The sequence below is a fragment of the Leucoraja erinacea genome, chromosome 25 (assembly GCF_028641065.1).
Source record: "Leucoraja erinacea ecotype New England chromosome 25, Leri_hhj_1, whole genome shotgun sequence".
In the NCBI taxonomy this organism is placed as follows: Eukaryota; Metazoa; Chordata; class Chondrichthyes; order Rajiformes; family Rajidae; genus Leucoraja; species Leucoraja erinaceus.
Genome location: NC_073401.1, coordinates 21,537,063 through 21,550,817, shown reverse-complemented (window position 1 = coordinate 21,550,817; position 13,755 = coordinate 21,537,063). Strand labels below are relative to the sequence as shown.

Below are 13,755 nucleotides of genomic sequence, written 5' to 3'. Positions count from 1 at the left end.
CTCCGTGCCAGTAAGAACATGGCTCACACGAGAATTTCTGCCAAACTACCTCCGCATATCGACCCGACCAAAGCACCGGTCGCTTTCGGGGAGAGAGCTGTGCCCAAACTCAGCCGGGAGCTGGTCGATCTTGATCTCATCACTAGGCAGCGAGCGCTCATGGCCCTGTGTGACCTCGTCCACGACCCCGAGTTAGCTTATGCGGCCGTGATGGTCGGTAAGTGCGTCACCAAGACCCCCAGCCCACCCACAATGTACACCAGTGAAGATATCAAATTAAAAGAAAGTCGAGGTGGCGGAGTTGGGGTTCGAACCATGTTCATGTTGGTCCTTCCAATATTTTCCACCGAGTGTGAGGGAATGCAAGGGAATCCCGTTGTTAATGGTGTAATAAACTGCATAGAAAGCTTGTATAAACCCCACAAAAAGATTAGCGTGAGATGTAAATAAGGAAGACGGGAAAATTAAGGCCAATTCTCATGATTGTCATAATTCCAAACTTTGGAAAATGGTAAGGAATAAATGGATTAAAATTAAAGAAAATCTGCAGTTGCCAGAAATCTGAAATGAAGGCAGTAAATGCTGGAAATGTTCAGTAGATTAAGCAGCATATGTGGAAAGAAAGGTAAAATTAAAAAATGGTCATTGACCTTTCATTAAAATAGGAAAAGTGAGCAAAGGAATTACACTGTCTGTGAGATGGGATAAACTGAAAATGTTGAAAATACTCAGCAGGTTAGATGGCATCCACGGAGAGAGAATAATTGAACTAATGTTAACAATTGATGACCGCACAAGAGGACTGAAGAACAAAAAATGCTAGAAAATCAGCAGATTATGCTCACATCTATAGTAAAATAAACAGCTAACGTTTCAAGTTGAGAACTGTCTAAACTTTCTAATGAAAGGTTTTTGAAATGAAATGTTAACTCGCTATCTCTTCCGACAGATGAGCTTGGCTTGCTAAGTACTTATAGCATTTTCAATTTTAATTTTCCAGCACCTGCAGTTCTTTTTCGATTTTTCAGATTGAAGATCTTGATTCCAGCATTTTCTGATTTTGTTTCAGATTTGCATCAAGTGTAATTTATTAATTTTAATTAGCATCTGAACTGGCCAGTTGTGGTACAAACTGTGAAGGGTGGTTCCCGGGGATAATTGAATTTCATTTTGAGTCCCGAGGGCAGCAGGCTGCCAAATGAAAAGCAAAATACTGTCCTTGGGTTTATATTAAGCTTCATTGGAGCTGTGTAATAGGATAAGGAAAATGGAAGAGTGAAAATGTAGCTCTTTGCCAATTGAATCATATAGTCTTTGGTAATAAGCCTTGGCTTGCCAACTCCTGTGGAGTCCTTGTGCTTGTTTTGGGATTTTTTTTGTTTAAAAAAAACAAAACCAAAGAAATTTCTGCACAATTGTACATTACAAATAGTTTCCAAACATTATAGTGGTAAACATTAAAGATTAGTAGTAATCTCTGTGGTCATTGAGAACAGGTTTTACTTTGGACTGTCAGCCAGACAAGAACCATGTTGCAGGATGCAGAAGTTACAAGTGAGTTCCCGGAGGTTGCAGGTGGTTGCCGGAGGTTGCAGGTAGTGGAAGCAGGTAGGAAGACTGACAAAAATCTCCGGGAATCGCACGGAAACTTGGGTGGGGCGCAAAGTCTCCAGAGGTTTCCGTTCAGGTTTCCTAAGTGGGACAGGGGCATAACTGTTCCTTTAAATTGTGCAACTTCAGATCAAGTAGGATTATGAAAACTTATTTGGCCTGTGAATGACCAAGAACAATATGTGACTTAATTTAATCTGGGTTGGCCAGAAATTGATGCTACATGCAAATTGACACCACTGGTTGTTAAACATGTGCTGGACATACCTTTTTTGCACAGGCATGACTTTCCCTGGGAAGTGCCCCATTGAATTGTTAGGAATAAATCAACATGGATAGGGTCATTATGTTTAAGAGGGAACTGCAGATGCTGGAAAATCGAAGGTAGACAAAAATGCTGGAGAAACTCAGCGGGTGAGGCAGCATCTATGGAGCGAAGGAAATGGGCAACGTTTAGGGTCGAGACTGAAGAACGGTCTAGAACCGAAACGTTGCCTATTTCCTTCACTCCATAGATGCTGCCTCACCTGCTGAGTTTCTCCAGCATTTTTCTCTACCTTGGATAGGGTCATTATTACACTTTACTCCAGAAAAATTCAATTGTCAAGTATGCTTTTCTGAGAAAATATAAACATTAGGTGATCAAACTGTAGATGTTACAGAAGGAATATATCACCCATTTTTATTTTTTTTCAAAGCAGCTGAGCCTCTTCTGTCTAATTCATGAGAATAGTGAAGATTAAACTGTAAAATACTACATTTAATTCACTTTCAGTTCGGAAACAACCATTGCAGCCCAATTGTTCATTCAATGTCATGTTTTATGGCTTAGTGTTATCCAAATTGTGGGATTAATTCTGGATGTTCTTGCATCATATATGAAGGGGCTGCTTTAAGAGTGTTATGAACACCTATAAATATGCTTTAATATCCTAATTTGATTTTATGGATTTCAATTTAGCTTGATGGCTAATGTTGGATATTTTTGCTTTCTCTAGGTTGTATGCCGAACTTGAAACTCCTATTGTATGATGATGATGCTACTGTCCGCCGGAAGTCCACAGAAATTTTCTATATTTTGGCCACCCATAGTATTGGGAGGTAAGAGGAACTAATTTTAAAGCAGCTCAGAGTCTCTTGTTGAAAATGGATGACAGATGGAAATTAGACATGTGGGGTTTAGTTGGGCTGTGCAAGGGACCAATGGATAGCAGGATGTTATGTGGATTCATAGTTCTGATGTAAAGCATGTAAGCTAACATCATGGTAAGGGTCTATATAGTTAATATTTGCTGGGAGATTATGATGATAATCAGCATTAATAGTTGCATAGTAATTGTCGATTGTAGTGGCCACAATCATTTAGGGACATTCCAATTTAACCGTGGCATACGCTATCTTGTCTTGCACGCTGCCTTGTGTTAAAAATAAGGCACATTTCCATAAGTGAACCCAATGAGATGTAATAATGTGTTTAGAGCTGGACTCCAATGTGCTCACTTTGTGGTTTAAATTATGCATGCTAGGTGTGGTTTAAATTATGTGTGCTAGGTTACCAGTGAGTAGCCTACTCACTGATGTATATGTCAGTGGCTATTTGCTGCTAGGAGATTTTTTTTTAAGTTGTATTTTAATTTGGAATGTAATTAACGGTTTCCTAGTGGTCACGAAACCGAGCAGTGAGCGGAGATAAAATTCAGTTCCAATTCAGATGATTATTTTAAGTTGTGATTGTGTCACTATCTCATATCAGACAGTATACCTGGCCAAGTGCTAAAGAGCAGTGCAGACCATCTGACTGGGATATTCAAGAACGTCATCATCTCTTGTTTCTGCAGCCCGAGGATCCTTCCTGCTTCAAAAGGGCATCTAGTGTAATGGTGTGCAAGAAGTTCTTCAGAGAGTTTGATTACGGCATAAATCAACTCCTGACTTAGGATCCATTTCAGTTTACCTATTGCCACACCAGGTAACAGCAAATGCTATCTCACTGGCTCTCTTCTCTGCTCCAACCCATCTGGATAGAAGGAAGACACTCAGCCCTCCCCACCATTGAAAGCATCTATATGAAAGGGTATCTCAAGAAGGCAGCATTTATCATCAATGATCCCCAGCATCCAGATCATGCCCTCTTCTTGCTGCTACTAATGAGCAGGAGATACAGAAGCCGATGTCCCACACCACCAGGTTCAAGGACGTCTACTTTCCAACAACTAACAAGTTCCATCATGCTCCAAGCCCGTGCCTCACCTTGACACACCTATTTCTTCCCTCCCTACCCCTTTCCATCTGCATTTCATCCTCTGGCTTTGCAATTCACCACTCTTCAATCTTTTTGTCTCCTTTGGTTCACCTATTATTTGCCAGGCTTTGTCCTGACCCTCCTCTCTTCCAGCTTTCTCCCTCCCCCCCCTCACCGCAATCAGTCCGAAGAAGGGTTCCAACACGAAAAGTCATGGAACCTTGTTCTCCAGGGATGCTGCTTGACCCACTGAGTTACTTCAGCACTGTGTCTTTTTTTGTAAACCAGCATCTGCAATTGTTTGTTTCTACACTATGGATTAACTCTTGCACAACCAAGGACATTTTCTATCTGTGTATTTTTGCACTAATATCTTATTTTTTTGCACAGTCTTATTCTTGTCAATGTATTGTAGAATTTCTGCCTATATTTTTCATTGTACCTGTACTTTACCGTACTTGATTATGTGGCAATAAACTCCACTTGACGACTTTACTAGGATGCTGCTTGAATTAGAAGGTGTTAGCTACATGGAGAAGCTGGACAAACTAGGATTGTTTTCTCTGGAGTTTTGAAGGCTGAGGGGAGACTTTCTCACATTTTTTTTTTAAATTATGAGAGGCTTAGATAGTGTACACAAATGCCAGGCATTGACTATCTTCAGTAAGTGAGAATCTGACCAATTATCCTTGCCATTCAATTGCATTTTATTTGTTTACAGATGCTACTTGACCTGCTGAGTATTTCCAGCATTATTTTTTATTTTGGATTTCCAGAAACTGCTGAATTCTGCATCATACAGTTCTGACAATTTTTTCTCTCTGTATTGAGAGCTAATTTATTTCCGTCCTTTTGGAATTCTCCAGACAGCTCAGATAGAATTAATGATTCATCGCCATCTCTTAGATAGCATCATCAGCATCTCTGTCATCTAGACAATCTAGTCTCTACGCTTTCACAGACATTTTCTATGTTCTCTTCACCCCATGCTGGGATTTCTGCAACTTAAAACATACTTTTCTTCTCAGTTTTCCAGTTCTGATTAAATGTCATATTCCTTGAATGAATAAAATATTTCCCTTTGCCAAATAAAAGAAGGTTCTCTTTGTGGCTTTTCATCCATTTGTGAAGTTACCTTTACCTAGCAAATACCAAAGTTTACCTTAACACTATAACATTTTAAAGAATTTGGAGCCTAATAATGTTATAATGGCCACTACGTTTTAATGAGCAATTAAATGATGTTAACATCTCAGAAAGAATGTTGAGATAAGTCTGAAAGCTACTTTTTAAAGGCACCCAATCCCACCTACTCTTCGCTTCCCATCCCACCAGCATTGTTCCTATGAGTTCAGATTTATTTTTCCCTGGTCTCAAGTCACAATGCAGCTTTCAGAAAGATTAGATGGAAAACCTTTGATGTTGAAAAAGGTTGCTCCACAATATTATAATTTCTCAACGCTTGTAGCAACATCTAGATAATTGTGCAACCTTTTCTGTAAATCAAATGCACACTGGATAAATTAATGCCATTTCATCTCTTATGTAGGCTACTGCAAAGCTGGGGCTCTGCCTGAAGAGTCTATAGGTTATACATCAGTTTCAGTCTATACTTGTTTGATTGTATTCCCTGTAAAGATCTAGGATATCTTAATAACACGAATGCCACAATACGATAGAGAAATTCCTCTACTATAGTAGAGATGCCAGAGAAATCCAATAAGAAACACCTTGCCTCACTGATCTGCTATTTGAATTCAGCAGACAAGGTTGAAATGAGCAGTAGCAGTAGTTAGTGGGAAGGTGCTTATTATGATTAACAAGATAATTTAGCTCTATCATTCTGCTAAATGTTTGTGAAACTATAATGAAAGCCATGAAAAAAAAATTATGTTGTTCAAAGGATCATATTTATAAAATTGCTTGTTGTCTATTTTTGTGGTGAGCAATGAATTTTTATTTTAATCATGCATTAAAAAACTAGATATGATGTATACAGTAGGTGCCATGTAATAGCATTGGATGCCACTGCTCTCGTCTTGGTATTAAACCATCTAATACAATGAGAAAAAACATGGACGTTAAATCACACAGTTAAGTCTTTAATTTCATCCAATGCATCACACATGTAAACATCCTGTGTAGTTTTGCAAGCATGATAGCAGCATGATAATTACATAATGCATATAAACATTGCAATGCAGGTTTTGTCCACATGCAAGATCAGAAATGTTAATGAAAATTCAATGAATGTTGGTGCAATTAATTTTTTTTGTTGAGTTATTGATCATACAAATTCTTTAATTATTGATCATACAAATTCTTTAATCCAACTGCATAAACTGTTGCTATTGATACACAAAAAAACATATTTGCATTATTATTAAAGCTTAGCTTTAAGGTTAGCTAGTTGGCAAAAAGTGTTAACAACAAAATGTTAACAAAACAAAAGCCCAACTCATGCTAATATTATATATTTATTATGCAATACTTTTATTTTTACCATTTTCTTTCTTCCTGAAGGTTTGCAATTATGGAATTTGAAGCAATTGCTCCACTTGCTGATCTGCTCAATGATCCTGTGGATATTTGTCGCAGAAACATGCACATGGCTCTTGAGATGCTTTCAGAGGTTCCTTCAGGTAGGAAACTTTGTTCGAAAGAGTGAGAACATTAATTGCATGTATGTTAAGATTAACTGATGTGTTATTTTAGGGCCACTGTGGTAAATTCAATAGTTTGGGATATAGAAGTATTCCCAATGTTGACCTTTTAAAACCCAAACTGGTTTTATTGATGTTATGAAATAACTAATCGAAATGCTGTCCAATGACAAAATATTTTTTCCCTAATTGTAAAATTTGTCTGTGGCGGTTTTCATTTTGTTCCTATATCCTTGCTGAGCAATTAGTGAAAATGATAATTGCTAAACATGATTTAAAAAAAAAATCTCATGACTGAAATTGGTCCTAGTTGAAATTGGTTCACCATGAAGTATTCCATCCGAGGCATGAGTTGTGAAAAGAATTCTTTATAGCTATCACTTTGTCGTAACTATTATGTTTTCTCCCAGCTTGTTCAGCTATTGGTTTGAAACAATGTGAATTCAGTATTGGTAATTTATCCATTAATCTGTGTATTTTATTTATTATGATTCTTGTCTATTGAGTAGCTTATTTGTTACATGTAATTTACTGGCTTTTCCTTGAGTAAATGGAAAAGATTATTCCAATGCATTTGCAAAAAGGCAAAGGACCAATAGGAGGCAGCACTATGTTGACGAAATAGTGAAGTTCTGAAAATGCCTTGTTTCTCAATGTGTGAAAATGAATATATTTAGGCTAATATATCATTAACTCACATGTTTAGTCCGTATGCGTCTATATTTGAATTTGACAATGTGCAAAATGTAGAGGCTAGTATTAACAGAAGTGTTATTAAAAGGAATAGGGAAATATTTTTTTGGGTTGGATAAATATTGGGAAATGGGCAGTAATTCAACCTTTTACTCATCAGAGATTTACCTTATAGTCATAAATTGATTGGAGTCCAGTTTGTTTTACAAGCAGATTGATGTAATCAAAGATATTTACCCCAAAGAGGAAGTGATAAATATTCGAATTTAAGGAATATCTAATACAATGAACCCGTGTGATGCACTACATTTGGCTGGATTGGTTTTGTAAAGGACTGACAATTAGATCATGGCTGATTGGGATCCGAGTATTCCATACATTTATTTATAGATTAAGAGCTTTCAAGTTCAAGTTTAGTGAGTACAGTGAGATTTGAGTTACCATACAGCCATACGAATAAAAAGAATACAACACACGATATAATTTAACATGACCATCCCCACACAGCAGAATCAGCGCTTCTCACTGTGAGGGAAGGCAATAAAGTTCAGTCATCTTCTTCTTTGTTCACCCGTGGTCGGGGCTTCGAGCCCTCTGCAGTCGCCGCTACGGCAGCCCGATGTTCAGGCCCTCTCGCCGGGATGATCGAAACTCTGACGTCGGAACGGAAGAACATTCTCAGTGGTTTCGAGTTTCTGAATTGGCCACTTATTACTGGCTCCTGAATTCTACAGTCCGAGCTGGGTGGAGATTCAACATTGGCGGCCCTCAGCAAAGGGATCCCAGGACTCCGCGATGTTAAAGTCAGCACCGCCCATGGCTGGGAGCTCTCCACGGTTTTAAAGTCAGCAGTCCCAGCACACCGGAGCTCCACACGGCGACCCCATTAAGGCATCGCCTGCTCTGCGATGGTACTTCAGTGCTGCGCAGGAAAGGCCACGCCAATCCAGATGGTAGGCCGCGAGGAGGGGGCGAAGATGCGGCTCGGAGGAAAGACGCATCTCGACCAAGGAGTGACTGAGAAAAACAGTTTCCTCCTTCCCCCACATAAAAAGACTAAAAGACCTCCAATACAAAACTTTTTGACAGCCTAAAATTTTTTTTAAATGAAAGGACAAACAGCTGCAGGCGATGTTGCTATACGCAACGGTGCCCCCTACCCCCTGCCCCCTACCCTTTGTATATACTTTTGAGCAAAACCAACAAATTCCTTGCGAATTATTCATCTTTACCTGTTATGGATACAGCTGAGCTCGATAGATGATTCCATTGATCTAGACCAAAGTTTTAAGATGTAAATCACCAGACTGTAGGAAATAAAATGCTTATAGCTAGAGATTTACTGAAAGTGAATAACATTTTTATCATACATAATCTAGTTGATGTAGAATAGTATTAATTTTCTGTAAGAAATTGATACAACATTGGATTGAAATGTGTGTGGGTACTATTCTGTTGACATATTGATCCCATCGCATTTGTTTCCTAGTTTGAATTTGTGATCAGGAAACTCATATTTGCCAGATTTATGGACTGTTTGTTTTTATTAATTTGGCAATTCAACCTGAGTTCAGTAATATTGTTGTGGTCATCTTCTATAATTAGATTTTTGTTTCTGCTTCTATTTTCATATTGTTTTCGTTTGTTTTTTTTTAAATTCTAAACTTTTTTTTGTTTTTCAAGTGAATGGAGGTTTTATTAAATAAAAACATAGTAATTACAGAATATAGACAATGAAAATTTGCTACAGTTCTTTTATGAATCTTTTGACAGTGTCTCCAAAGCTTAATATGTATTAGTTGATGGCACCCATCAATTATCTTTTACAGTGTAGGCAGTATATGTACTGGACCGACTGCGTGTTACATGGAATGCTCGCTTATGAAGTAAACAGCTGAGTCCATTTATTGAAATCACACATTGCATATTTTTTATATAATTAAAAAACGTCATTTAATGAGTCTAAATTATAAAATATAATTATATATACATATACTTTCATTTTTGCAATGAAATGGATAATTCTCTATGATTGAATAAACTACAGCTGGCAAATGATCTACATTATATCACAATTGTTGTGTTTCCGTGGAAAACGTCTTGATAAAGAAAAATTGGGATTTACTCTATGATTTGTGGAAAGCCACATTTTAAAGCCATGTGGGCTGTAAGGTCCATCATTTTCTTTCTGGACCCAACTGTTTCAGCATGCGAAGGAATAGCCTTTCAGTGGTTAAGTGTATACGATAGATATCGAATTTCGCAGCTGGACTGGAAATGTTAACTATCTCTCTTTCCACTGAGCATTTCCAGTATTTTTTGTTATCTTGTTTTGAATCGCAAGGTTTTCAGTGCAATGCAATTAAAGCTTGATTTAAACTGGAGGGAATCATGTGTCTGGTAATTTCTGGTCATATTACACAATTGAACCATTATAAAATGTGGTCAATTTGTCAGGCTTGACTATAGCGCATCTTACAAGATCTTGATGCAAGTATAAAGTTTATGACGTCGGACATCATGCAGAGGCACATAAATTGGATTGAACAATCTGTGGCATGACAATCATTTGGCAGCCATAAATAAAACTGGTCATCATCAGGCTGCTTTCTCCATTCTGTTGAAAGCAGGACTTCAGAGTTTCGGATTTTGTTAAAAGAGGAGATGAAAGTATGAAGAATAACATTGTGCTTTTTGGCCAGATAAATTCCTACTAGCTAATTTAGTCGGTGCCACTGTGGTCATAATGCTCACAGCACTTCTTGAATGGGAGTTTGCGGCGAGAAATTGCAGGCAAGGCCAGAGGATTAAGTAGTGATGTGCAAATGAGGAAGTTTAGAACAACACTTATTATTCCTGACATTTTTAAAGGCGTAGGCACATCTAATCTCTTGAGTTTTTAAAGGAGCAAAATTGTACCTATGCCTCTCAATTACTTAGGATTTGTTGGGTAGTAGTAGAGTTATACAGCACGGAAACGCAATCATGCCGACCAAGATGCCTACCTGAGCTGGTCTGAAGAAGGGTTTCCGCCCGAAACATTGCCTAATCCTTCGCTCCATAGATGCTGCTGCACCCGCTAAGTTTCTCCAGCTTTTTGTGTAGCTGAGCTGGTCCCCTTTACATGCGTTTGTTCCATATCCTCCACTAGCTTATCTTCATAACTCAAGCCCTCAAGCTCCAGAAACATCCTCTTGAATCTTCTCTGCATCCTTTCTTGGTTAACAACAATGTTACATCTCAATGCTTCATCCATTAGGCAAACATGCCATGCACCTCACCTTCTTCACTATTTAGTCTACACGTGGCATGATTTTCAGGGAACTGTGCATTATTCATCCTTAAAATTACTTGATATTCAGTCTGAACTGATTTGTTTTAAGGTCAATGTCACAGTCAATCTCAACTTCAAGATCACTTCAGATGACAGCTGTGCTACACATAATAGTTTTCTTTACACTGAAGCATTAGAGAGGTCTTTCAAGCTTGATGTTCTAGGATACTTGATTTAATATACATTAACTTGAGAGAGGAGGAGGTGGCATTCTGTAAAAGATGGTTTGACATCATTGCAGCCCTTCCAAAGATTCAGCTTATCGTTGACAGCACTCATGGCATAGGGTGTTCCTTGAAGAAGCCTGAGTTCTGAAAAACTAGAAAGGGTTTCTACTCTCTTGATGAGCATGGAGTTGATCATGAAAAACATCTTCTTTAATTCACTGCCTAGTTTTCTGGAAGCTCACATGATATCTTCATTCCTAGGAACTTTCCTTTGTCAAACATCTTTAATAAACAATGCTATCATGAGGGATGAATCTTGGAAGGACTGGATTAAGTTGTATTTGTATGACTTACATAACAGTGGATCATTCCTCCAATGAGAGCCATTGTATTCCTGGGATGTTAGTGGCGAACAATAATAGCTTTCTCAAGTTAAAATTCTGGATACACAAGTCAGGGGACATATTAACTGGACTCTGTTATAGTGGACATTTTACAAGTTGTGCGGATACACAGATCAGGAGACGTATTACAGTGGATTCTCTGCAGATTTAGATTTTGCAGATGTGACATATATCCTCTGCAACCTTGCTAGCAGCAGGGCACACCAGATGTCTGGAGCGGTCCAGCAAGGAGATAAGGTGTCAGAGAGTTAGAAGTCATAAGAAGATGAATAGGGTCAATTTGATGGGAATTGGATCAACAGTGGATGAGTTGTCCCAACAAGATGAGGAGAAGGACACACAGTGCTGGAGCAACTCAGCATTTCTGGAGAACATGGATAAAATGGATAGGTGATGTTTCAGTTAGAGAAATGTCAGCTGTCCATGTTCTCCAGAGATGCTGCCTGACCTGCTCAGTTACTCCTGCACTTAGTGTCCCTTTGTGTATTAACTAGCATCTGCAGTTCTTAGTTTCTACAAGATATGGAGAAGCTAGCGCAGGGGAACGGTTATGTTTGGTTGTGCATCTAAGGATTCTTTTCAAAATTTAACATGATCCATGATGGTCCCTTCCCATTATTTAACCCTTTCTCCATTCCATGTCGACAATATAATATTTAAAAATTCTCCTCACATGTTAAGTGGCACGGAGAGTATATAAAGGATCTTAATAACTCATTTTGAATCATGAGATTAAGTTGAAGATTGATCTAACGATAACCAAGAAACACAGTGGTCAACTAACAATTGAGTGAACAGAATGGGATAATATTTTTTCACTTTCTTCACACCAGACAAATGTTAATATTCCCTCAAATGTTAATATTCACTCAGCAAGGACCCCCCCTGGACAAGGATCCATTGATACTCGTAAGCTGATTTGACGAAGACCATACAGCAATGAGGCTGGAGAAAACTAAGACAGCAGTAAGAAGATGTAATATCGTCCAATTAAGCCATGTTCAAAGCCATCAACTTCTCAAAGGAAATTATTTTAAAAAACTGTGAAATATCAAGGCTTTGTGGACCATGACCTGCAGTGTAGTAAGTTTTTGAGAGATAAATAACTAGAAATCAGGTTTCACTTTTTCAATGACATAATTGTATGCCAGGTAGGCAAACAGTGGAGGACTAAATACATTTATGTGGGGTGAAGCAATGAAACATAATTCTTTAAACCTTTAAAACGTCGCTTAATAGTTAATTCAAATTGTTCTAATTTATTGTACAATGACTTGCATGTATCCTAATTGCTCTCAGTCAGTGAAGGACAAAAAATGATTGAGCAATGCCATACTTCAGAATAAGCAGTTGGTTTTGAAAATCATAGTTCTATTTGACATCTTAAAATAATGTGACTTTTGTATAGAAATTTACTACTGAAGACTGAGTACCTTATCTCAACATGTACTGATGTAATTTTCCACTGCATGGACTCATTAAGGCAGAGGTCACCACAATATCCTATCTGACACCTCCCAAACTGCTGTTTGCTTTCTGTGTTGTCACTATAAAAGACAATTCAGCTACTTCCACTCCTTGCCTTCTCACCATCACTCTACAAATTATTCTCTTCCAACTGATTTTCCTTCTGGTTGCTATGATTGAATTTGGCTGCACCACCGACCTGCCCCACCTCTACCTCGGCAGCAAATCCTATATATGAACAGCATGCTATGAAAACAAATTGGTGCTCATGTCACTTCTAGTTATTTTGCTAAATCCTTTGGTTCTCGACTCTCCCACTGTTGGAAACTGTTTTTCTCCATCTGATTTCTCTGGAGAGATTTTTCATTTTGTATGCATCTCACTGCCCTTCTACTGGGCTCAGAATATTTGTTCAACTATTTGATTTAAAATTGTCGTTAACATTTGATGTTTAGCATTTGTTTCGTTTAACAAATGGCCGTGGGACTTATCATCGCCCGCCTGGGGCTTGGACATCGGGAGAGAAATTTAGAGCAGGGGAGAGAAAAGACTTTGCCTTCCATCACAGTGGGTTCACTGTGATGGATGTTTGTGTGAATTTAATTGTGTGTATGTCTGTAGGACATTGTCTTTGTTTGTATGGCTGTGTAAACAAAATTTCGTTTGAGTCTCACTGGGGCTCAAATGACAATAAATTTGTATTGTATTGTATTGTAACTTAAAAAAACAAAAAACAAATACAAATTTCAGTGTTTTTTTTATCCTGTTGATTTTCTTACAGTTGTTCAGATGGTGTTCAGCTAGGATGTTGCCAGGTTGAGCAAGCTAGGACTTTATTCCTTGGAGCGCAAGAGGATGAAGGGGTAATCGTATGGTGTTATGCAAGATCATGAGAGGAATAGATAGGGTAACCCCACAGAGTCTTTCACCCAGAGTAGGGAAATCGAGAACCAGTGGACATTGGGTTAAGATGAGGATGGAAAGATTTAATAGGAATCTGAGGTCCATTTCTTTTACACAAAGAGTGGTAGGTATATGGAACAAGGTGCCGGAGGAGGTTGTTGAGGCAGGTACTATCACAGCGTTTAAGAAACATTTAGACAGGTACATGGATAGGACAGGTTTAGAGTGATATAGGCCAAACACAGGTGGGACTAGGGTTACACAGAAAAGC

General features: G+C 38.3%; 1 protein-coding gene across 1 annotated transcript in view; it reads left to right on the top strand.

The window, feature by feature from the left end:
* Positions 1-11: 11 nt before the first annotated feature.
* Positions 12-13,755, top strand: part of rsph14 (radial spoke head 14 homolog) — a 275,923-nt gene continuing 262,179 nt past the window's right edge. The window contains exons 1-3 of the mRNA XM_055656007.1: positions 12-217; positions 2,610-2,712; positions 6,377-6,495. Coding sequence (XP_055511982.1) covers positions 19-217; positions 2,610-2,712; positions 6,377-6,495 — 421 coding nt within the window. The 5' untranslated portion in view covers positions 12-18. The remainder of the gene's footprint in view (positions 218-2,609; positions 2,713-6,376; positions 6,496-13,755) is intronic.